Source organism: Ranitomeya variabilis, chromosome 4 (assembly GCF_051348905.1).
Source record: "Ranitomeya variabilis isolate aRanVar5 chromosome 4, aRanVar5.hap1, whole genome shotgun sequence".
Taxonomy (NCBI): domain Eukaryota; kingdom Metazoa; phylum Chordata; class Amphibia; order Anura; family Dendrobatidae; genus Ranitomeya; species Ranitomeya variabilis.
Window position 1 is genome coordinate 700,982,925 of NC_135235.1, and position 26,422 is coordinate 701,009,346.

General features: G+C 45.6%; 2 protein-coding genes across 2 annotated transcripts in view; both read left to right on the plus strand.

The window, feature by feature from the left end:
• Positions 1-26,422, plus strand: part of LOC143766444 (uncharacterized) — a 427,135-nt gene that overhangs the window by 237,568 nt on the left and 163,145 nt on the right. The gene's annotated exons all lie outside the window — the stretch shown is intronic.
• The window catches only part of LOC143766443 (uncharacterized), a 77,855-nt gene that overhangs the window by 24,915 nt on the left and 26,518 nt on the right, over positions 1-26,422 (plus strand). Inside the window, exons 2-6 of the mRNA XM_077254138.1 lie at positions 436-582; positions 712-891; positions 975-1,098; positions 1,180-1,277; positions 1,476-1,566. Of these exons, the coding sequence (XP_077110253.1) occupies positions 436-582; positions 712-891; positions 975-1,098; positions 1,180-1,277; positions 1,476-1,566 (640 nt within the window). The remainder of the gene's footprint in view (positions 1-435; positions 583-711; positions 892-974; positions 1,099-1,179; positions 1,278-1,475; positions 1,567-26,422) is intronic.

Consider the following 26,422-nt stretch of genomic DNA (forward strand, 5'->3'; position numbering starts at 1 on the left):
GATTACAGTGCGGGGAGACGGGAAGCATATATATAGTCGACCGGTGGTGATGGAGTCAGTGATGGACTCTGGCCAAATATGTTTCTAGAGCCGTAGTAGAAGATGAAGATGTCGTCCTCATCATGAAGTAGTTATTTCTCATGTCGCGTGTAATGAATATCTCCTGCAGTATTGCTAATGCCGATTCCAGTGTCGGTAAATGAGACGAGAATTAGCGTTATGGAAGATGAGTCTATGAGAAACGTATTCAGCTGCCGACTCAGAGGAAACTGCTTGTTGTCTGTGGCCTAAATGTATAGGTTTTATTAGTAGATGGAAAGAAGAAAACTAATTACTGTAAAATAATAAATCTCATATGTTTCCCTTATTATCTCCAGTAATTGTATTATTACACAGGATTCTTATGATGTTACCTCGGCTCATCTTCTCATTCAGGTCTCTAGAATATCGGATCCTCTCAGTGAAGATCTGCAAAAGAAAATTTTCCTGATTTACCCATCAAAGATGGATATGGAAAGAGACAAGATGGCGGAGAGGATATTACACCTCACCCTAGAGATCCTCTTCCGGCTTACTGGAGAGGTGAGAGATTCTGGTGACGTCACATTACATCATTCTTATCTATGGGAATAACAGATGGACAGAACTGGAGAGGTGAGGACTCTGGAAATGTCTGTACTGAGATTTATTAATGTGTCTCTCCATAACCAGGATTACACAGTAGTGAAGAAGACCTCTAGTGAGCGCTGTCAGGACCCTGTGTCTGAGGGATGGGGAAGACCCCTTAGCCCAATCACGGGACCTCCACCTCACCTCCTGATCCATGAGGACAACAATGACCTGAAGATCCTAGAACTCACCTACAAGATGATTGAGCTGCTGACTGGAGAGGTGACACTGCTGGGAATGCTGGGACATTATACAGTAACACTATGAAGAAATCGGGGGGATGACGGTATCATTGTATGTGTCAGGTTCCTATTAGGTGTCAGGATGTCGCTGTGTATTTCTCCATGGAGGAGTGGGAGTATTTAGAAGGACACAAAGATCTGTACAAGGATGTCATGATGGCGGTTCCCCAGCCTCTCGCATCACCAGGTAATAGACAGGACTAAATACACGGCCTATAATTATCTGTATGTAAAGAATGAATTCAGTCCCTGTATGTGTTTCCTCCAGATCTATCCAGTAAGAGGACAACACCCGAGAGATGTCCCCGTCCTCTTCTTCCACAGGACTGTAACCAAGAGGTTCCCAATGCTCCTCAGGATCATCAGGTAGATGGAGAGAAGGTGTCATGAGATCTCCCCTATGATGTGTTGGCGGCTGTGAAGGTCTTTTGCTCAGTCTTGTTTTATCCCCCAGTAGTATATGTTTTATACTTGTGTAATGAGAATGGTGGAGATGGCAGGATTAGAGCTGATCGTAGATGTGACTTCTCCATCTGCCTGTGAGTTTTACAATATTTGTTTCAGGGTGAAGATCTGACCCATATTAATACTACAGAGACATATGTGAGGGGTGATGAGCGGTGTAAAGAGGAGATTCCCACATATGACTACCCAGGTGAGTAGTAATATACGGGCTCTTGGTATTTTTTTAATTCATTCTTAGTTTTACACTGTGTCCCACTATGGGACAATCATTTTGTGCAGGCTGATCGCTTCTATACACTGACCTGAGAGACTTCCTGATCATCACTGCGCATGACAGAAAGCCTTTCAGGTCAGGAGACCTGGATGTCATCATGACGACATCGGCTTTCCATGGCAGCGATCGGGACCCCACGTCATGCCACAGGGTCTCCTATCCAAAGGCAGTGAGGGATCAGTGACCTGTCATAAGCCAATACAGATGAATATGTAATCAGAGCACCACATAAAGCCCCGCCCACAGGCCACCCAAACCCCCCACAGCCCCGCCCCAGAGCACGAGAATCTCATTAACTGAAAACTACAAATACAGATTAAACAACAACCACAAGACAGATTTCCTCACCAGGTATCAGTGTAATCAGTATAACGGCACCGACCTGTCAGTGTCTGTAGGTTACTGAGCACAATCCTGCGGACAGGTTCCCTTTAAGACATCTGCGTTCTGCACTATTATACACCGTTCTCTTTAAATGTGTAATATTTCTTCTTGAAACTCATCTGACAGAAAATATTGGAGCTTACGATAGTTTAGATTGTGAAGTCACCGAGCCCCGTGCTCTAATTACCCCAGAGAGGTTTCACCACTAGCTCCTCATTTATTACTGATGAAGACTGTTCAGCTTGAGCAGTTCAGTAGATGTTATTGTCTGTAGTCACAGTTATTGATTACAGTAGTGTCCAAAATACTCTGATTTAACCTCTTCCCGCAGCCAGTTTTGTGTTCTTAATCAGGCCCCATTTTTACAATCTGATGTTTATCACTTTATGTGGTGATTTTTATAGTACTTTATATAAGTGGTGCACTCCTGCACATCTCATGAAAATGGGGTGCAAAACCTGGTCAGTAATATGAATACCAGAAATGCAAGAGAAACACAAGCGAATGGTCAGGTGAGAAGATAACTATAGTTCAGTGTACTAAATATAGAAATATAAAGTGTTAAATAGGCATGCTGTTTACCCAGGACAATGAAAATATCAATGTTGACATATTAGTCTGGGCTACGGTTGTATGCCAAAAGAGCTCAATCAGGTATATACTAGCAACCCCATGTTATCTAGAGTTAACACGCTAGGGGAAGCTGCGCCTGCAGCGATACGCGGGGGGCTTCTGCCTCACCCCCTAGCCTGTCTCCTGTCTCTCTCAGACATCTGGGTTTATGGTATACCATTGTTCAGCGTTGGTATTGTCCTTGCTGGACATTCCCTTCCTCCTTTTCATTTCTCTTATAACTAGGCATTTACCATGCTGCATTTGCATTACTTTGTACTCTAGATAACATGGGGTTGCTAGTATATACCTGATTGAGCTCTTTTGGCATACAACCGTAGCCCAGACTAATATGTCAACATTGATATTTTCATTGTCCTGGGTAAACAGCATGCCTATTTAACACTTTATATTTCTATATTTAGTACACTGAACTATAGTTATCTTCTCACCTTACCATTCGCTTGTGTATGACTATAAGCCAATGTTTATCTCTGTTCAGTTCTTTATATGTTCATGCATGCTATATTGAGCTATTATCTGTATAGACAGGGGGCATTGTGCATTTTCCAGCACTGCATTCATGTGTTTGTGTTACTTCATGGTATATGTGCATAGGGGTGTTGGTTTATGGCTCTGTATTCAGGCCTTTTTAAATGGTTTTACTGTATTTGTCTTTTTTTGAGGTGTAATTAAACATTTTTGATATTTTTGTATACTTTATGGGTGTGCATACCGTTATTGGCCTAGTCTTTTTCTCTTGTATTTCTGGACTTTATGTGGTGATAACTTTGGAATTATTCACAAAGGATAATAGAAAACAAATGGATCGTACCAATTTTTTTTCCAACATCTCACAATACCCTACATACGATTGTACACTAGACTGCTACGACCCATAACCGTTTACTCCCATTAAGTGACACCAACAAATTATCAACATTGAAGACTTTATTGGGAAATATAGGCATAAAATTTCCATCTTTTAACTTTGGGTAAAATATTTGGTCGCCGCTTATAAACTCAGGCAATATCTGCCAACAAATTTGGGTGTAGGGAGATTAACTGCCTTCCGGACTCCCGGGCAGGTATCTTCACCACCAACAAAACTCCACCCTTCCGCCAAGGAGGAGCGAATACAGAGAGCTGCGACCCCCCCAACGAATGCATAGCCTGTACCACCTTCACGAAGCCCATTGAAAAAGATATCCAAACCCGCCTCGTACAAATGAACTCCGTCTGGGAGAAGAAGACCGGAATTATCTCCCTCCAGACGGTGGTGCCTTACCACTACACCATTCTTAAATCTCACGAAGCGCAATATCCTCTGATTCAAAGTGCGTCTGGATCTCTCCATAGCATCCAATTCCCTGGCACCCCGCCACACCAGTTTTGGGATAACTTCAGACCAGACTAGTCGCATCAGCGGGAAAAACTCGGGAATTTGTCCATATCAGATCTGATAAGCGTAAGCAGCTCGGCAATTGGAAACGAAGCCAGGTCATTTCCTCCGGCATGGATAACCACAATGGCGGGAGATGAAGACACCCTTGCAATGTGAGCGACCTCCGGCAGCACTTGGGACCACGTCAGACCTTTCATACCACGCCATATCACATCGACATCATCAAAACCAAAGGATCGCCCTCCTGGGCACAATTCAGCACGACGAGCTGCCCAATAGATGTATGAGTGACCCACTATCCAGACACTGGGTCGCACTCCATCTAGGAAATAAAGTATACAATTAGCCAACATATAATAACCAAAACACTAACGATAACTTCTCCGATTTGTATCTGGAGCTGCTTCTATATTATTATTAGACAAAACAAAACCAAAAAAAAAAAAAAAAAAAATTTTTATTATAACACTAAGTCAGGCTTGATATATCTGGCAAAACAGCGGGATTTCCATCTGCCCACCCTTTGAATCTCTGATTCAAATAAACCCGCCCTGGAAGCTTCAGTCGCTGCACCTATACGAAAAGAATGAAACCCAAATTCTGCTGCAGGCATTCCCAAAAAATACAACGCACGTCTCAATATGGCTAAGAATTGGCCCGACACTAGAGGGAGACCACTCGCATGCATGAAAAATTGATCACCATCCTTTCTCACCCGCATGTAGTTCATAATTAACGTTAATGGACAAACATCCTTATAGATGGCAAATATAGGGAACCACGTCCCCAGCCCTCCTGATCAGTTTTAGATTTACATATCCTGATCCCGAGATCGTAACAAATCAAAACATCATCACGCCTCAGTCCACCCGGTTTATTTAGGGCCGTGGGTAAGATCTCACTGACCCGCATGGCCCCAAAACGCCAGTCCGAAAGCCGCTGATGTAAGTGCAGCTTCATAGTTATAATCGCAAACTGATACCGCGGATTTAACCAAGCTAATTAGCAAATCAAAGGAGATAGGACGCCTGTTGCCACAGTGCTCATCCACTCGGCGCCAACCTTTCAATAGCTGACTGACTAAAAATGTTTTGTGGAATCTGACCATCCTCGCAATTTAAAATGGAAGGCTAATGCAGACACACGGTTGCGCGCTACCGCACCCGATACTCCCTTGGCATGCAATTTGGATAGAAATGCCATGGTCACCTGCATCCGAACATCATCCGAAGACCCCACCGGCTTTCCGTCTGCTAAAAGCCACCACTCCTCCCACGCCTTACCATAGGCTCTCCAGGTCGACGGAGCTACCGATGAGCGTATTAGCGGCATCAGGTCCCCAGGACATCCCAGATCGAATGTGGGCAATCCACCTCCTCCAAACGCTCCTGAAGAAGCAAATCCCGTAGGTCCTGTGAATAAAACCCAGTTACTAACTCTGGAACAGTCTCATTGTTATCAGGTAATGTATTAGATTTAAACCAAACATTAAACATTAAACATTTTTATACTATGGATCTGATCAGGTGCAAAACCAAAATGAAGGAGATGCTAGGTAGCTGATGGCATGCGCCCCGCCAACGGTTTCAAGGTGTAAGCGGATTCGCATGTTGACCAATAGTGGGCCCCATATTTCCATGGCAACCGCAACGGGAAAAGGTCAATCAAGGTTGGGTCACCGTTCCACTCCTTGGCAATCCAGGAAGCAGGCCATTGGGCGGGGCATATTTGGCTGCCGAGACGAACACTGAAACCCGTGTGGCCTGACGCTGCAAACAACAAACCCGTATCAACGTTTGAACACTCTGTCTCCTGAAAGCAAGTCCTACCATTGTAATTGCTGAGAAACATCTTCCATGTGTTTAAATCAGAACGTAACTGAGCTGTGATCCTGATTCTGTGATGACGTCGTTTCACTCCTCTCGTGGCAATCGTCAATCTGCGAGAAAATATCCTGCCCGCTGGCATGGTCCTGCATGCAAAATTTAGTGAGCCAAGAAGTGACTGCATTTGCGTCAATGTGACTTTGCCAACCGAAATGCATCCGTTAATGAGGTCCAGCAATTTGTTGATTTTGTCTTTCGGCAATCTAAATTCCATGGCGACCGTGTCGATTTCAAAACCAAGGAATGTGATCACTGATACTGGCCCTATCGTCTTCTCGGGGAAAAGTGGGACCCCAAAATATGTCATGGCATCTTTGAATTGTGCCAGCGCTGTGGAACAGACGTCTGAGTCGGCTGGGCCAACTATCAAAAATCATCAAGATAATGAGTAATGGCGGTTAGCCGAGTGATCTCGCGGGCAACCCATTCTAAAAACTTGCTGAATAATTCAACATAAAAACAGGAAATTGAGCACCCCATGGGAAGACATGTGTCGTAATAGTAAAAATCCTCAAATTTGGCTCCCAGTAATTGGTAGCAATCCGGGTGAACCGGAAGTAGACGGAAAGCGGTTTCTATGTCTGACTTGGCCATAAGGGCCCCCGGACCAGCATTTCTGACTAAATCCACCGCTTTATCGAAGGATATATAAGTAATGGCTGAGTCCTCACTGGGTATGCCGTCGTTGACCGACATCCCCTTGGGGTAGGACAGGTGGTGAATCAACCAGTACTTGCCTGATTCTTTTTTGGGAACTATACCTAGGGTGAAACAAGCAAATTAGGGAAAGGAGGTGTCTTAAAAGGACCGCGGAAGCGACCCAAACCGATTTCCTTACCCAATTTCTCTGCTAACACGTTGGGTAACTCCCTAGCTGATTGTAAATTTGGGGCTGACTGCGACTCGAGGGACCAGTTAAATGGGATGAAAAACCATAGGAAAAACCGAACCGCAGTTGCGCCGCAGCCGACTTATTGGGGTATTTGTCCAGCCACGGCCCCGTTCTTTCTACGCTCACTGGCGTCGGTAACCTCACCTGTAGAGGGGTTTTTTCCGGGGTTAGCTTTTTGGGGTTGAACACTCATGCTTATATTTGCAGAGCCCGTAGAACTTACAGTGTCCTTCATTAAATAACCAGCACGAACCTGGCCTACGAGTAGATGCTGCTGCCGTGTTGCTATTGGACCCGGCAGCGGGCACATGAAAGGATTGAGTCTTTTTTTTGTTTTTTTTGTTTGTTTTTTGGGCCATCATCAGGCGAAGCCACGGATCCGTGGCTTTCCCACCCAGCCTAATTGGGGATTGACGGACAGACGACGGCGGAAATCTTCATCATATTTCCACCATGCTGATCCCCCGTGGGCCTTATAGGAATTATAGATGCTGTCTAAGTATATAAAAGCTCAGAGCACCTCTCCGGGTGCTTCTCTGCCATAACACATCCTAGGAGGCCCAGATTTGTTCCTTGATGGCGCTGTCCTAGTGAGCCCCTAACGGAGGGACACCACAAAACAGACCATCCTTATAAACGTCCGGGCGAGGAGGGAGGGGCTGCCTGCACGATCCTGACGGTTGTATTATTTTGGGGTTAACATAAAACCTATTCCCTGTGGCCGCATTGGCTACTGCGTCTGAAAGGATGGTGTTGGTTCTCTCCCCCCCCCAAGCCCCAACAAAGGGTACTCACCAATTGGTGCACCAACCTCCGAACGGCTTGTGTCCCGTGCCACGGGATTCATCGAACCTTGACGCTCCGTGCGATGTATGGACCTACGACGAGAAGACTCCTGCCTGTGCGACCTGCTTGAAGAACTACCTGATGACGAAGGCGAGCGCCAACGCGACGCTCTAGAACGCCTACTGCGCCGGCTGGACCTGGATCGATACGAACGCCGCTTGCTGTCAGAACGACCGCGCTTCCTATGTCTATTCCTGCGGTGCCCTCTGGGGGATGACGATGATGATCTGCACGCGGAGCGGATACCCGCACTCTGTCTGTTATCCAGAGCCGGGGTGCCAGCACCCTTAATTGGGGGACGAACACCGGTTGCCATCAGCGATAGCGACGCTGGGGCGTTCTGATGTTCGGCTACCGCCGCCTGAGAGGGAGCTAATTGCCCGCCTGGTATTTGCGAATACGGGGTACTAAAGATGAGTGGGTAGGATGGAAACTGCGACTCTCCTCCTATACTAGACTGGGAATATGCGCTATGCTGTCCGGGCGCTGATATTATGTGAGGTGAACCCACATTATGGTGCACTGGGGCTGCCGTATCCCTGCTCCTGTCAGTATTGGCCATAACTTCCCCCATGTTCCTAGAAAGTGGTGGAATGCCCCCCTGCGGAGCCTCAGTCTCCTTTTCTGCAGAGCCTGCATCCTGTGAGGAAGCAGACGTTCCCTGGGCTCACCCCATGCTGTTACTAAGTAAGATTGCAGAGCCAGGTAATAACGCTGGCACTTGCAGACCTGCACTCCTTCTTCCTATCACTGGGGCAGCAGGGGCTGTACTAATGCACGTGTCGCGCAGCGCCGATCCCTGAGCCTCCCCCACCTGAGGTACGACGCTGCTTCCCGCCGTACTACTGCGCCTGGCGCCCGAATCAGAAGAAGCGCGCGCACGCGAATTGCGCGCGCTCTTCTTTGAATATAATGGCGGGCTCAGCCGTGCCGGAGGCCGGGTGGCTCTGCGAGAGCGCCGACCCTCCGGCGGCATCGCCTGCACCATAACAGGGAAGGAGCCGCTCCTAGTCAGCAAAGCTGCTAACCAAGCGCTTCCTTCCCTGCCGATCATATCCCTCACCGCATGCTCCAGCGGGTCCATGATCCGGCAGCCCAACAGGTCCGGGTCCAGGGATCGGATGTGCTATCAGCACTTCCGGGTGCCAGAAGCAGAGGATAAGCCCCGCCCCCTCTGCGGGGAGTTAACCCCATATCCCATTTGGCCTCACTAAATGGGAGATCTGCTTTTAACACAGGGGGAAGGCGCAGCAGTCAGGGGACAGCGGTGTAAGCCGCAGTGTCCCAAACTCTCTGGGCACATGGCAGTGTTCAGAAGGGATGGAGAGCCATATAGCTGTTTGAATGCAGATCTAGCTGCAATAGTTTGCAGACATAATGTATTGGGAGCACTGTTCGTGGTCAACTGGCAGCTCAAAAGATCTCCACCATGAACATGCTTGGCACTATCTTCTCTGCTTTCCATATCCCAAGGATTGCCTTGCTCATCTCGCTTTAACACCATTACATGGATCTGGACTTACACTGGGACCCCTAGGCTTGGACCATGGTGTTACCTGCTATTCTGTGGTATTAAATGGCAAGAAGAATAGTCAGGTAGCTGGGTCAGAACCAGAAAGACAAAATACTGAATCAGAAGACAGAAAAGTAGTCAGTAAATGGGCCACGGTCACAACAGTAAAGAAATACACAAGCCACAAGCTGAGCACAGAGGACTGAACCAGAGGAGAACAACGCTGTTTCTGGAAGATTCTGGCCATGTGCTTTGAGCTTTAGGAGGGTGTGGTACTTTCCAATTAGCTGAAGTAGGGAGCAGATTACTCCAGCTGGACAGCAGGAACAGATCCCAGATGAGATTGGACACACCATATGCAGAAGCCCTAATATGACTAAATGACAAGAATCCAGAATAGTCCAAATTCCCATAAAGTGATTTGATTTTATAAATTAATTCACTGAGGGTTATAATCTATACACATGTGGTCAAAATTGTTAGTACCCCTCGTTTAACGACAGAAAAAACCACAATGGTCACAGAAATAACTTGAATCTGACAAAAGTAATAAGAAATAAAAAATCTATGAAAATGAACAAATGAAAGTCAGACATTGCTTTTCAACCAAGCTTCCACGGAACTTTAAAAAAAATAAAACTCATGAAACAGGCCTGGACAGAAATGATGGTACCCTTGAAATAATGTGACAAAGGGACATGTTATATTGCGGTGTGTCCACTAACTAGCATCACAGGTGTGTACAATCTTGGAATCAGTGAGTGGCCTGTATATAGGGCTACAGATACTCACTGTGCTGTTTGGTGACATGGTGTGTATCACCCTCAACATGGACCAGAGGAAGCGAAGGAAAGAGTTGTCTCAGGAGATTAGAAAGCAAATTATAGCCAACATGTTAAAGGAAAAAGCTATAAGACCATCTCCCAGCAGCTTGATGTTCCTGTGACTACAGTTGCACATATTATTCAAATTGATGGAAAATTGATGGCAAATCAAAGAGACGGATAATATGAATGGTAACAAAAGAGCCCAGAAAAACTCCCAAACAGATTAAAGGTGAACTCAAGCTCAAGGAACATCAGTGTCAGATCACACCATCCGTGGTTGTATGAGCCAAAGTGGACTTCATTGAATGTTATGGACTGGTGATTTAGGAGCGACATGTGACTAGCTCTGAGCAGGTGGTAACTATACTGACCGCAGTTCCTGATCTTAACACAACACTAGAAGTAGCCGTGGGATGTTCCTGTCACTCCCTAGACACCTCGTCACAGCCTAAGAACTAAATACCCCTAAAGGTAGAAACAGGAAAGCTATCTTGCCTCAGAGAAAATCCCCAAAGGATTGGACAGCCCCCCACAAATAATGACTGTGAGTGGAGAGGGAAATGACATACGTAGAATGAAACAAGATGTAGCAAAGGAGGCCAATTCTAGCTAGACAGATAGTACAGGACAGAACACTGTGCGGTCAGTAATAAAAACTAGAAAAAGTCCACCGCAGAGAATGCAAAAATCTCCACACCTGACTAAAGGTGTGAAGGGCAAAATCTGCTGCCCTGAGCTTCCAGCTTAGCTAAATAGATCCATACTGATAAGCTGGACTAAGAGAAAAACATAGAATGTGCTGAACAATCAAGTCCACAACAAGTGGACTGCAAAAGGACAAGCAAGGAATTATATTTGCTGAACTGGTCAGAGTGTCAGGGAAATCCAAAAGAGCTGTGACTCCAAGCAGGAACAATTGACAACTGGCATTGTCTGAGGGATAAGGCCAGACTAAAATAGCCCGAGCCAGAAAGACGATCAGTGGAAGCAGCTGCTGATGCTAAATCCAAGAAGCAGCCATTCCACTCAAAACCACAGGAGGGAGCCCAAGAGCAGAACTCACAAAAGTGCCACTTACAACCACCGGAGGGAGCCCAAGAGCGGAATTCACAACAGTACCCCCCCCCTTGAGGAGGGGTCACCGAACCCTCACCAGAGCCCCCAGGCCGATCAGGACGAGCCAAGTGAAAAGCAGGAACCAAATCGGCGGCATGGACATCGGAGGCAACAACCCAAGAATTATCCTCCTGGCCATAACCCTTCCACTTGACAAGATACTGAAGCCTCCGCCTCGAAAAACGAGAATCCAAAATTTTCTCAACCACATATTCCAACTCCGCCTCAACTAACACCGGGGCAGAAGAATCAACAAATGGAACAACGGGTACCACATATCTCCGCAACAAAGATCTATGGAAAACATTGTGGATGGCAAAAGAGGCTGGAAGGGCCAAACGAAAAGACACTGGATTGATAATCTCAGAAATCTTATAAGGACCAATAAACCGAGGCTTGAACTTAGGGGAAGAGACCTTCATAGGAACATGACGAGAAGATAACCAGACTAAATCCCCCACCCGAAGCCGAGGACCAACACACCGACGGTGGTTAGCAAAACGTTGAGCCTTTTCCTGAGACAACGTCAAATTGTCTACCACATGAGTCCAAATCTGCTGTAACCTGTCCATCACAGAATCCACACCAGGACAATCAGAAGGCTCAACCTGCCCTGAAGAAAAACGAGGATGGAAACCAAAATTACAAAAGAAAGGCGAAACCTAAGTAGCCGAACTGGCCCGATTATTAAGGGCAAACTCGGCCAACGGCAAGAAAGCCACCCAATCATCCTGATCAGCAGACACAAAGCATCTCAAATAGGTTTCCAAGGTTTGATTAGTTCGCTCAGTTTGGCCATTTGTCTGAGGATGGAACGCCGAAGAAAAAGACAAATTAATGCCCATCCTAGCACAAAAGGCCTGCCAAAACCTAGAAACAAACTGGGAACCTCTGTCAGACACAATATTCTCCGGAATGCCATGCAAACGAACCACATGCTGAAAAAACAATGGAACCAAATCAGAGGAGGAAGGCAATTTAGGCAAAGGTACCAAATGGACCATTTTAGAGAACTGGTCACAAACCACCCAGATAACAGACATCTTCTGGGACACAGGTAGATCTGAAATAAAATCCATGGAAATATGCATCCAGGGCCTCTCAGGGACAGGCAAAGGCGAAAGCAACCCACTAGCGCGGGGTCAGCAAGGCTTAGCCCGGGCACAAGTCCCACAGGACTGCACAAAAGAACGCACATCCCTCGACAAAGAAGGCCACCAAAAGGACCTAGCAACCAAATCTCTGTTACCAAAAATCCCAGGATGACCGGCCAACACCGAACAATGGACCTCAGAAATTACCTTACTTGTCCATCTATCAGGAACAAACAGCTTCCCCACAGGACAGCGGTCAGGCTTATCAGCCTGAAATTCCTGAAGCACCCGCCGTAAATCAGGGGAGATGGCTGAAAGAATCACCCCTTCCCTAAGAATGCCAACCGGCTCAAGGACTCCAGGAGAATCAGGCAAAAAACTCCTAGAGAGGGCATCCACTTTAACATTCTTAGATCCCGGAAGATATGAGACTACAAAATCGAAACGGGAGAAAAACAGGGACCATCGAGCCTGTCTAGGGTTCAGCCGCTTGGCCGACTCGAGGTAAATCAAGACCACAACGCGGTGCTTGGCTCCCTCAAGCCAATGTCGCCACTCCTCAAATGCCCACTTCATAGCCAACAACTCCCGATTGCCGACATCATAATTGCGTTCCGCAGGCAAAAACTTTCGGGAAAAGAAGGCACACGGTTTCATCAAGGAACCATCAGAATTCCTCTGTGACAAAACGGCCCCTGCCCCAATCTCAGAAGCGTCAACCTCAACCTGAAAAGGAAGAGAAACATCCGGCTGACGCAACACAGGGGCAGAAGTAAATCGACATTTAAGCTCCTGAAAGGCCTCAACAGCCGCAGAGGACCAATTCGTCACATCAGCGCCTTTCTTCGTCAAATCGGTCAGGGGCTTAACCACACTGGAAAAGTTGCCAATGAAACGGCGATAAAAATTAGCAAAGCCCAAAAATTTCTGAAGGCTCTTCACAGATGTGGGTTGAATCCAGTCATGAATGGCTTGGACCTTAACAGGATCCATTTCTATAGACGAAGGAGAAAAAATAAACCCCAAAAAAGAGACCTTCTGAACTCCAAATAGGTACTTAGACCCCTTCACAAATAAGGCATTATCACGAAGGATCTGGAATACCATCTTGACCTGTTTCACATGAGACTCCCAATCATCGGAAAAAATCAAAATATCATCCAAATACACAATCAAGAATTTATCAAGATAATTGCGGAAAATATCATGCATGAAGGACTGAAATACAGAAGGAGCATTAGAAAGCCCGAAAGGCATCACAAGGTATTCAAAATGGCCTTCGGGCTTATTAAATGCAGTTTTCCATTCGTCACCCTGTTTAATACGAACAAGATTATATGCCCCTCGAAGGTCAATCTTGGTAAACCAACCAGCACCCTTAATCCGAGCAAACAAATCAGAAAGCAAAGGCAAAGGGTATTGGAACTTGACCGTGATCTTATTAAGAAGGCGATAATCAATACAGGGTCTCAAGGAGCCATCCTTCTTGGCAACAAAAAAGAATCCTGCTCCCAATGGTGTCGAAGACGGCCGAATATGCCCCTTCTCCAAAGACTCCTTAACATAACTCCGCATGGCGGCATGCTCTGGCACAGACAGATTGAAAAGTCGGCCCTTAGGGAACTTACAGCCAGGAATCAAGTCAATAGCACAATCACAGTCCCTATGTGGAGGAAGGGAACTGGACTTGGGCTCATCAAATACATCCTGGAAATCTGACAAAAATTCAGGAACATCAGAAGAGGGGGAAGAGGAAATTGACATCAAAGGAACGTCACTATGTACCCCTTGACAACCCCAACTAGTCACAGACATAGATTTCCAATCCAGCACTGGATTGTGTACTTGTAACCATGGAAAACCTAGTACAACAACATCATGTAAATTATGCAACACCAGAAAACGGCAATCTTCCTGATGTGCTGGAGCCATGCACATAGTCAGCTGAGTCCAATACTGAGGTTTATTCTTGGCCAACGGTGTAGCATCAATACCCCTCAAAGGAATAGGGCTCTGCGAAGGCTGCAAAGAAAAACCACAGCGCCTGGCGAATTCTAAGTCCATTAAGTTCAGGGCAGCGCCTGAATCCACAAATGCCATGACAGAAAAGGATGACAATGAGCAAATCAGGGTCACAGACAGGAGAAATTTAGGCTGTACAGTACTGATGGTAACAGATCTAGTGACCCTCTTAATACGCTTAGGGCAATCAGAAATAGCATGAGTAGAATCACCACAGTAAAAACACAGCCCGTTCTGACGTCTGTATCCCCACTGTTCCGCTCTAGTCAAAATCCTATCACATTGCATAGGCTCAGTACTCTGTTCAGAGGACACTGCCATATGGTGCACCACTTTGCGCTCGCGCAGGCGCCGATCAATCTGAATGGCTAAAGACATAGATTCGCTTAAACCAACAGGCGTGGGGAACCCCACCATAACATCTTTAAGGGCTTCAGAAAGACCCTTTCTGAAAATTGCTGCCAGAGCATCCTCATTCCATTTAGTGAGCACAGACCATTTTCTAAATTTCTGGCAGTATAATTCTGCCGCTTCCTGCCCCTGACACAGGGCCAACAAGGTTTTTTCTGCCTGATCCACAGAGTTAGGTTCGTCATACAATAATCCGAGCGATTGAAAAAATGCATCTACATTAAGCAATGCCGGATCCCCTGACTCAAGGGAGAATGCCCAGTCCTGAGGGTCACCACGCAGCAGAGAAATGACTATTTTAACTTGCTGAATGGGATCACCAGAGGAACGGGGTTTCAGAGCAAAAAACAATTTGCAGTTATTTTTAAAGTTCAAAAACTTGGATCTATCCCCGTAAAACAAATCTGGAGTAGGAATTCAAGGCTCTAAAGCCGGAGTCTGAACAACATAATCTTGAATACTCTGTACTCTTGCAGCAGGCTGATGCACACGAGAAAACAAACCCTGAACATCCATGCCCGTGCCAAAATCCTGAACCACCCAGAGATTAAGAGGAAAAAAAAAGACAAAACAGACTAATGAAAAAAAAAATGGCTCAGAACTCTTTTTTTTTTTTTCCTTCTTTTGAGATGCATTTAACTCATTTTGGGCCAGTTGTACTGTTATGGACTGGTGATTTAGGAGCGACATGCGACTAGCTCTGAGCAGGTGGTAACTATACTGACCGCAGTTCCTGATCTTAACACAACACTAGAAGTAGCCATGGGATGTTCCTGTCACTCCCTAGACACCTCGTCACAGCTTAAGAACTAAATACCCCTAAAGGTAGAAACAGGAAAGCTATCTTGCCTCAGAGAAAATCCTCAAAGGATAGGACAGCTGTTGTGAATTCCGTTCTTGGGCTCCATCCTGTAGTTATGAATGGTATTTTTGGGAGTTCTGCTCTTGGGCTCCCTCTGGTGGTTTCGAGTGGAACTTAGCAGCTGCTTTCACTAATCTGTTCCCTGGCCTTGTTATTTAACTGGGCTTTTGGTTGTAGTTGATGCTAGCTGTCAATGTTTTTCCTGTGGATTCAGTTCTTTCCTGGAAGTTCTCTGTTGGCCAGTCCATTTCAGCTTAAGATAAGTTCTGCTAGTTTTTGGGTGTTTCCCTGCTTATGACCTTCTGTTCAGTTTAAGTTATGTCTCTTTTGTCCAGCTTGTCATTATGAAATATTCCGGCTAGTTGGAAGCTCTGGGGTCGCAGATTTGCCCCTCCACACCGTGAGTCGGTGTGGAGGTTATTTTTGTAAACTCTGCGTGGACATTTAGTTTTTATACTGACCGCACAGTAGCCTTTTCTATCTCTGTCTATTTAGATAGTTTGGCCTACTTTGCTAAAAAATCTAGTTTCATTTCTGAGTTTGTCATTTCCCTCTTCACTCACCGTCAATATTTGTGGGGGGCTATCTTTCCTTTGGGGGTTTCTCTGAGGCGAGATAGTTTTCCGTTTCCATCTTCAGGGGTAGCTAGTTCTTAGGCTGTGAAGAGGCGTCTAGGCAGAGATAGGAACGCTCCACGGCTATTTCTAGTGTTGGTGTTAGGAGTAAGGATTGCGGTCAGTAAAGCTACCACCTCCTCAGAGCTTGTACATTATTTGTTTTACCCACCAGGTCATTTCAGTGCTGCTTCGTAATCACTAGATCATATCAGTGATTACTGTCTGTGGAGCTGCTACCTTCTCTAAGCGAGTCCATGATTGGTTTTACCCACCAGGTCATCTCAGTACCGCTCCGTAACCACCAGGTCATAACAGTACAGCTGGCCCACAATGTGTTAAATGCATCTCAAAAGAGGGAAGAGAAAGTTCTGAGTCATTGTTTTTTTTTTCTTGTTGCTAATTTCATCTTTTTTTTTCCCCTTGATTTTTGGATGGTGCAGGAGCTTGGTGCTGATATGGAGGTTCAGGGTCTATCTGCGCGTGTTGATCATCTCGCTGCAAGGGTACAGAGTATCCAAGACTATGTTGTTCAAACTCCTGTTTCTGAGCCTAGAATTCCTATCCCTGATTTGTTTTCTGGGGATAGATCTAAGTTCTTGAACTTTAAAAAATAATTGCAGATTGTTTTTTGCTCTGAGACCCCGTTCCTCTGGTGACCCCATTCAGCAGGTGAAGATTGTTATTTCTCTGCTGCGTGGCGACCCGCAGGATTGGGCATTCTCCCTTGAGCCAGGGAATCCTGCATTGCTCAATGTAGATTCATTTTTTCAAGCACTTGGATTGCTTTATGATGAACCCAATTCTGTGGATCAGGCAGAAAAAATTTTGCTGGCTCTGTGTCAGGGTCAGGAAGCGGCAGAGATATATTGTCAGAAATTTAGAAAGTGGTCTGTGCTTACAAAATGGAATGAGGATGCCCTGGTGGCTATTTTCAGAAAGGGTCTTTCTGAAGCCCTTAAAGATGTTATGGTGGGGTTTCCCACGCCTGCTGGTTTGAACGAATCAATGTCTCTGGCCATTCAGATTGATCGGCGCCTACGTGAACGTAAGGTAGTGCACCATATGGCGGTGTCCTCTGGGCAGAGTTCTGAGCCTATGCAATGTGATAGAATTTTGACGAGAGCAGAACGGCAGGAGTTCAGACGTCAGAATGGGCTGTGTTTTTACTGTGGTGACGCTACTCATGCTATCTCTGACTGCCCGAAGCGAACTAAGGGTTGCTAGGTCGGTTACCATCAGTACTGTACAGTCTAAATTTCTCTTGTCTATTACCCTGATTTGCTCATTTTCGTCCTTTTCTGTAATGGCATTTGTGGATTCTGGCGCTGCCCTGAACTTAATGGACTTAGAATTTGCCAAGCGCTGTGGTTTTTCCTTGGAGCCTTTGCAGAGTCCGATTCCCTTGAGGGGGATTGATGCTACGCCATTGGCCAAGAATAAACCTCAGTACTGGACACAGTTAGCCATGAACATGGCTCCAGCACATCAGGAAAATATTCTCTTTTTGGTGTTGCATAATTTGCATGATGTGGTTGTGCTGGGGTTTCCATGGTTACAGGTACATAATCCAGTGCTGGATTGGAAATCTATGTCTGTGACTAGTTGGGGTTGTCAGGGGATACATAGTGACATTCCTCTGATGTCAATTTCCTCGTCCCCTTCTTCTGAAGTTCCTGAGTTTTTGTCGGATTTCCAGGATATATTTGAGGAGCCTAAATCCAGTCCTCTGCCTCCTCATAGGGACTGTGATTGCACTATTAATTTGATTCCTGGCTGTAAGTTCCCTAAGGGTCGACTTTTCAATCTGTCAGTGCCAGAGCATGCCGCTATGCAGACTTATGTAAAGGAGTCCTTGGAGAAGGGACATATTCGCCCGTCTTCGTCACCGTTGGGAGCCGGGTTCTTTTTTGTTGCCAAGAAGGATGGCTCCTTGAGGCCCTGTATAGATTATCGCCTTCTCAATAAGATCACGGTCAAATTCCAGTACCCTTTGCTCTCTGATTTGTTTGCTCGGATTAAAGGGGCTAGCTGGTTTACCAAGATTGACCTTCGAGGGGCGTATAATCTGGTCCGCATAAAACAGGGTGATGAATGGAAAACAGCATTTAATACACCCGAAGGCCATTTTGAATATCTTGTGATGCCTTTCGGGCTCTCTAATGCTCCATCTGTGTTTCAGTCCTTTATGCATGATATTTTCCGGGAGTATCTGGATAAATTTATGATTGTATATTTGGATGATATTTTGATTTTTTCCGATGATTGGGAGTCTCATGTGAAGCAGGTCAGGATGGTATTTCAGATTCTTCGTGCTAATACTCTGTTTGTGAAGGGGTCTAAGTGCCTTTTTGGAGTTCAGAAGGTTTCTTTTCTGGGGTTCATTTTTTCTCCCTCGGCTATTGAAATGGACCCTGTTAAGGTCCAGGCTATTTATGATTGGACTCAACCCACATCTGTGAAGAGCCTTCAGAAATTTTTGGGCTTTGCTAATTTTTATCGCCGCTTCATTGCTAATTTTTCTACTGTGGTCAAACCTCTGACCGATTTGACCAAGAAAGGTGCAGATGTGGTGAATTGGTCCTCTGCGGCTGTGGAGGCCTTTCAGGAGCTTAAGCGTCGTTTTACTTCTGCCCCTGTGTTGCGTCAGCCAGATGTTTCTCTCCCTTTTCAGGTTGAGGTTGACGCTTCTGAGATTGGGGCAGGAGCTGTTCTGTCTCAGAGAAGTTCTGATGACTCTGTGTTGAAGCCGTGTGCTTTCTTCTCTAGAAAGTTTTCGCCTGCTGAGCGTAATTATGATGTCGGCAATCGGGAGTTGTTGGCTATGAAGTGGGCATTCGAGGAGTGGCGACATTGGCTTGAGGGAGCCAAGCATCGTGTTGTGGTCTTGACCGATCATAAGAATTTGATTTACCTTGAGTCGGCCAAGCGGTTGAACCCTAGACAGGCTCGGTGGTCTTTATTTTTCTCCCGTTTTGATTTTGTGGTCTCGTATCTTCCGGGATCTAAGAATGTGAAGGCTGATAGACCCGACCGCTGTCCTGTGGGGAAATTGTTTGTTCCTGATAGATGGACTCGTAAGGTGATTTCTGAGATTCATTGTTCAGTGTTGGCTGGTCATCCTGGGATCTTTGGTACCAGAGATTTGGTTGCCAGGTCCTTTGGGTGGCCTTCTTTGTCACGGGATGTGCGTTCCTTCGTGCAGTCCTGTGGGATCTGTGCTCGGGCTAAGTCCTGCTGTTCTCGTGGTAGTGGGTTGCTTTTGCCCTTGCCTAACCCCGAGATGCACTGGACGCATATTTCCATGGATTTTATTTCTGATCTTCCAGTTTCTCAGAAGATGTCTGTCATCTGGGTGGTTTGTGACCGGTTTTCTAAAATGGTCCATTTGGTACCTTTGCCTAAGTTGCCTTCCTCCTCTGATTTGGTTCCTTTGTTTTTCCAGCATGTGGTTCGTTTGCATGGTATTCCGGAGTATATTGTGTCTGACAGAGGTACCCAGTTTGTTTCTAGGTTTTGGCGGTCCTTTTGTGTTAGAATGGGCATTAATTTGTCTTTTTCTTCGGCGTTTCACCCTCAGACAAATGGACAGACGGAGCGAACCAATCAGACCTTGGAAACCTATTTGAGATGCTTTGTGTCTGCTGATCAGGATGATTGGGTTACCTTCTTGCCGTTGGCCGAGTTTGCCCTTAATAATCGGGCTAGTTCGGCTACTTTGGTTTCGCCTTTTTTTTGTAACTTCGGTTTTCATCCTCGCTTTTCTTCAGGACAGGTTGAGCCTTCGGACGGTCCTGGGGTAGATTCTGTGGTGGACAGGTTGCAGCGGATTTGGACTCATGTGGTGGACAATTTAACATTGTCTCAGGAAAAGGCTCAACGTTTTGCTAACCGCCGTCGGTGCGTTGGTCCCCGGCTTCGGGTTGGGGATTTGGTCTGGCTGTCTTCTCGTCATGTTCCTATGAAGGTCTCTTGCCCTAAGTTTAAACCTCGTTTTATTGGTCCTTATAGGATTTCGGAAATTATCAATCCGGTGTCTTTTCGTTTGGCCCTTCCAGCTTCCTTTTCCATTCATAATGTGTTCCATAGATCTTTGTTGCGGAGATATGTGGTGCCCATGGTTCCCTCCGTTGACCCTCCTGCTCCGGTGTTGGTTGAGGGGGAGCTGGAATATGTGGTGGAGAAGATTTTGGATTCTCGTCTTTCGAGGCGGAAACTTCAGTATTTGGTCAAGTGGAAGGGTTATGGCCAGGAGGATAACTCTTGGGTTTTTGCCTCCGATGTCCATGCTGCCGATTTGGTACGTGCTTTTCATTTGGCTCGTCCCGATCGGCCTGGGGGCTCTGGTGAGGGTTCGGTGACCCCTCCTCAAGGGGGGGGGGGGTACTGTTGTGAATTCCGTTCTTGGGTTCCATCCTGTGGTTATGAATGGTATTTTTGGGAGTTCTGCTCTTGGGCTCCCTCTGGTGGTTTCCAGTGGAACTTAGCAGCTGCTTTCACTAATCGGTTCCCTGGCCTTGTTATTTAACTGGGCTTTTGGTTGTAGTTGATGCCAGCTGTCAATGTTTTTCCTGTGGATTCAGTTCTTTCCTGGAAGTTCTCTGTTGGCCAGTCCATTTCAGCTTAAGATAAGTTCTGCTAGTTTTTGGGTGTTTCCCTGCTTATGACCTTCTGTTCAGTTTAAGTTATGTCTCTTTTGTCCAGCTTGTCATTATGAAATATTCCGGCTAGTTGGAAGCTCTGGGGTCGCAGATTTGCCCCTCCACACCGTGAGTCGGTGTGGAGGTTATTTTTGTAAACTCTGCGTGGACATTTAGTTTTTATACTGACCGTACAGTAGCCTTTTCTATCTCTGTCTATTTAGATAGTATTGGCCTCCTTTGCTAAAATCTAGTTTCATTTCTGAGTTTGTCACTTCCCTCTTCACTCACCGTCAATATTTGTGGGGGACTATCTTCCTTTGGGGGTTTCTCTGAGGCGAGATAGTTTTCCGTTTCCATCTTCAGGGGTAGCTAGTTCTTAAGCTGTGAAGAGGTGTCTAGGCAGAGATAGGAACGCTCCACGGCTATTTCTAGTGTTGGTGTTAGGAGTAGGGATTGCGGTCAGTAAAGCTACCACCTCCTCAGAGCTTGTACATTATTTACCCACCAGGTCATTTCAGTGCTGCTTTGTAATCACTAGGTCATATCAGTGATTTCTGTCTGTGGAGCTGCCACCTCCTCTGAGCTTGTCCATGATTGGTTTTACCCACCAGGTCATCTCAGTACCGCTCCGTAACCACCAGGTCATAACAGACAGCACCCCACAAATAATGACTGTGAGTGGAGAGGGAAATGACATACGTAGAATGAAACAAGATGTAGCAAAGGAGGCCAATTCTAGCTAGACAGATAGTACAGGACAGAACACTGTGCGGTCAGTAATAAAAACTAGAAAAAGTCCACCGCAGAGAATGCAAAAATCTCCACACCTGACTAAAGGTGTGGAGGGCAAAATCTGCTGCCCTGAGCTTCCAGCTTAGCTAAATAGATCCATACTGATAAGCTGGACTAAGAGAAAAACATAGAATGTGCTGAACAATCAAGTCCACAACAAGTGGACTGCAAAAGGACAAGCAAGGACTTATCTTTGCTGAACTGGTCAGAGTGTCAGGGAAATCTAAAAGAGCTGTGACTCCAAGCAGGAACAATTGACAACTGGCATTGTCTGAGGGATAAGGCCAGACTAAAATAGCCGAGCCAGAAAGACGATCAATGGAAGCAGCTGCTGATGCTAAATCCAAGAAGCAGCCATTCCACTCAAAACCACAGGAGGGAGCCCAAGAGCAGAACTCACAAAAGTGCCACTTACAACCACCGGACGGAGCCCAAGATCGGAATTCACAACAATTGGAGACGACCAAGGAGAACACCATTGTTAAAAAAAAAAAAAAAGCCAGACTGGAATTTGCCAAACTACATGTTGACAAGACCCAAAACTTCAGGGAGAATGTCCTATGGACAGATGAGCCAAAAATTGAACTTTTTGGCAAGGCACATAAGCTCCATGTTCACAGATGGGAAAAATGAAGCATATCAAGAAAAGAACACTGGATAATGACCCAAAACACACAGCTAAAAACACCCAAGAATGGCGAAGAGGAAAACATTGGACTATTCTGAAGTGGCCTTCTGTGAGACCTGACCTAAATCCTATTGAGCATCTTTGGAAAGATCTGAAACATGCCGTCTGGAAAAGGCAACCTTCAAACCCAAGACAACTGGAGCAGTTTGCTCTAGAGGAGTGGCCAAAATACCAGTCGAGAGGTGCAGAAGTCTCATTGACAGTTACAAGAATCGTTTGATTGCAGTGATTGTCTCAAAAGGTTGTGCAACAAAATATTAACCCTTTAGCGCCAGAGCCTGTTTTTGCCTTCGTGACTGGGCCAGTTTTTCAATTCTGACCATTGTCACTTTATGAGGTCATAACTCTAATGCTTCAAGGAATCCTGGTGATTCTGAGATTCTTTCTTGTGACATATTGTACTTTATGATAGTGATAAAATTTCTTTGATATAACTTGCGTTTATTTGTTAAAAAAATGGAAATTTGGAGAAAATGTTTAACCCCTTTCTGACATATTATGTACTATCCCGTTGAGGTGGGGTGGGCCCGTATGACCACCGACGGGATAGTACGTCATATGCGACTATCGCAGCTGACATCCGGAACACTGCGATCAAACATGATCGCAGCATTCCGGCGGTACAGGGAAGCATCGCACAGGGAGGGGGCTCCCTGCGTGCTTCCCTGAGACCCTCGGTACAAGGCGATGTGCTCACCTTGTACCGAGTGTCTCCTCTCTGCAGGCCCCGGATCCAAAATTGCCACGGGGCTGCATCCGGGTCCTGCAGGGAGGTGGCTTACCAGCGCCTGCACAGAGCAAGAGCTTGTAAGCCTGCAGCCCTGCATGTCAGATCAGCCATCTGACCCTATAGCATGATGCCCCCCCGGGGCAATGTTATAAAGTAAAAAAAAAAATATTCACATGTGTGTAAAAAAAAAAAAAATTCCTAAATAAAGAAAAAAAAATATATATTGTTCCCATAAATACATTTCTTTATCTAAATAATAAAAAAAACCATAAAAGTACACATATTTAGTATCGCCGCGTCCGTAACAACCCCACCTATAAAACTGTCCCGTTAGTTAACCCCTTCAGTGAATGGGGTGAAAAAAAAAAAATGAGGCAAAAACAACACTTTATTATCATTCCCCCGAACAAAAAGTGGAATAACACGCGATCAAAAAGACAGATATAAATAACCATGGTACCGCTGAAAACGTCATCTTGTCCTGCAAATAACGAGCCGCCATACAGCATCATCAGCGAAAAAAGTTATAGTCCTCGGAACAAAGCGATGCAAAAATAATTATTTTTTCTATAAAATAGTTTTTATCGTATAAAAGCGTCAAAACATAAAAAAATGATATAAATGAGGTGTCGCTGTAATCGTACTGACCTGAAGAATAAAACTGCTTTATCAATTTTACCAAAGGTGGAACGGTATAAACGCCCCCCCCAAAAGAAATTAATGAATAGCTGTTTTTTGGTCATTCTGCCTCACAAAAATCAGAATAAAAAGCGATCAAAAAATGTCAAAAATAATTACATTTTTACCACTAAAATGTTGTTTAACCCCAGATTTTACATTGGAAAATAGGTAGATAGGTAAATGGTCACTACACCCATAGATGAATTCACGAAGGGGTGTCATTTCCAAAATGGGGTCACTTCAGGGGGGATTCTGCTGTTATGGCAATTTGGCCGCTAAGTGCCAGAATAACAGAATCCCCCTGAAGGGACCCCATTTTGGAAATGACACCCCTCTTGGAATTCATCTATGGATATAGTGACAATTTTCACTACACGGGAGATGTCCAGAAACATGTAGTGGAAGTTTTAGAGCAAAAATATCATTGTAGTGCCCAATATATTGTGCCCAGCTTGTGTCTCTGGAGACATCCCCCACCTACCCCCTGAAATTGTTAAGTCAGCTCTACTCAGATGTGTCTGTCACTAAATAAACCAAATGCTTGAATGTCAAAACAGTTTAAAAACGTAGTTCTGTGTGGAAGATTGTAAATCATTCATGGAGGCATAAGGCTGGCAATGATGGGCATTGTGGGCAATAATAGCGGGTATCATGCTTCATTCCTCTCTTGGAACATACACGACATCTTCTCTGGGGGTTCTTTCTTGTTTCAGTTGCTGGAATGAGTGCAATAAAATGTCGCTTAGTAAGTCTTCTGACATCTTCAGATTCTAAAGGATTTGCGGGGACAAAATACAAACTTAAACCCAACAATATGCTGCTGTCATTATACACAGTCAAGAGTTCGGTGAACAATATTAATGACACAATATTCTATCTGTGCCCTTATTTACACCGGTGGGACGGGCGGTCTCCATCATCAGGATCCAATGGGTTTCTAGGCTAAGAAGTTTTTGTCGCCAAGCTCTGCCCCTTCTGGGCTTGCTGACCCTTTCCATTCCAAAAAACTGGAAACCGCTCAGATCACCACCGTGCACCTGATAAAATGTTTGGATACATTAGAGGGATTAGGTCTCTGGTCACTGATCCCTGAGGGTCTCACTGAGGCTGCCGGAGGTCTCGTGTTGTGCAGCCGATATAGGAGAGATCACAGATACTGCAGGTAACCATGTATGTGACATATGTACTACTGCAAGTCATAAAGTCACCAATAACCATTGTTTCAGCCCTCACTTCCTTAATAAATCGCTAGGTATTTCCTGCATATTTACATGCTCCACATTTGCCCCCACAGATGAAGAAACCTTTAGTAGACAGCCAGGACTTCCTACCAGGCAGGGCCGTATTTCGAGTTTCTGCTGCCCTAGGCACTTTTCATGCTGCCTCCCCCACTGGTGAGTATGACTCAGGCTACATTCACATTAGCGTTGTGCGGCGCAGCATCGGGCGCAGCCGCGACGATGTATGCGTCATGCGCCCCTATATTTAACATGGGGGGTGCATGGACATGCGTTGTCTTGCGTTTTGGCGCAACTGTCAGGGCGCAGAGGACTCTGCATGATGCAGTTTTTTCTGCGCCAAAAATCATGCAAAAAATGAACGCATGCGTCACAAAACGCTGCGTTGTGCATGCGTTATGCATGCGTTGTGCGTTGCGTCGACGACGCTGTGCCGCACGACGCAAATGTGAACGTAGGCTAATGCAGACACTGTCGGCAGTGACTTAGGCCACTTTCACATCAGCGATTTTTACCATTTGTGGCAGATCCAGCAGTTTTTCTGCATCTGCCACGTAACGCATCACTTACTGCAACACTGCGTTCGGCCTCATTCATTCCCTGTGGGACTTGCGGACATGTGCTGCACTTGCAGTTTTGCCGCGATCCGGTAAATGCGGTACTTGCAGCAACAGAAAAAAAAACTAGCAGTGTTTTTTTGTCTCATCGTAAGTGTAAAACCGCAAGTGCTGCACATGTTCGCAAGTCCCATAGGGAATCAGTAAGGGGTCCAAATCTATGTATATGCCCATGTAGCTCTTTCAAAGACAATTCCAGCAATATTTTTACATGCTCAGTCCACTCATCTGAAATCGTTTTGCATACATATGCAAATGAGGGAGTAGATCTGTTACTCCAGCTCTATACCCCCTTAGTGCTGTATTATGTAGTATATAACACAGCCACGTAGTATATAGGAGCCACGTAGTATATAGGAGCCACGTAGTATATAGCAGCCACCGTGGTATATAGCATAGCCCACGCAGTATATAACATAGCCCACGCAGTATATAGCACAGCCTACGTAGTATATAGCACAGCCCACGCAGTATATAGCACAGCCCACGCAGTATATAGCACAGCCCACGTAGTATATAGTACAGCCCATGCAGTATATATCACTGCCCACGTAGTATATAACACTGCCCACGTAGTATATAACACTGCCCACGTAGTATATAACACAGCCCACGCAGTATATAACACAGCCCACGCAGTATATAACACAGCCCACGCAGTATATAACACAGCCCACGCAGTGTATAACACAGCCCACGTAGTATATAACACAGTCAGGCAGTATATAACACAGCCCACGTAGTATATAACACAGCCCACGCAGTATTTAACACAGCCCACGTAAGATATAGCAGTATGGACAAAGAGTAAAGTACTAGCGCACTACCAATCCTATATAATGAAGAAGGCAGGGGTGCAGCACAGTGGAGAAAGAATCACCATGCAAAAACAAGAAAAA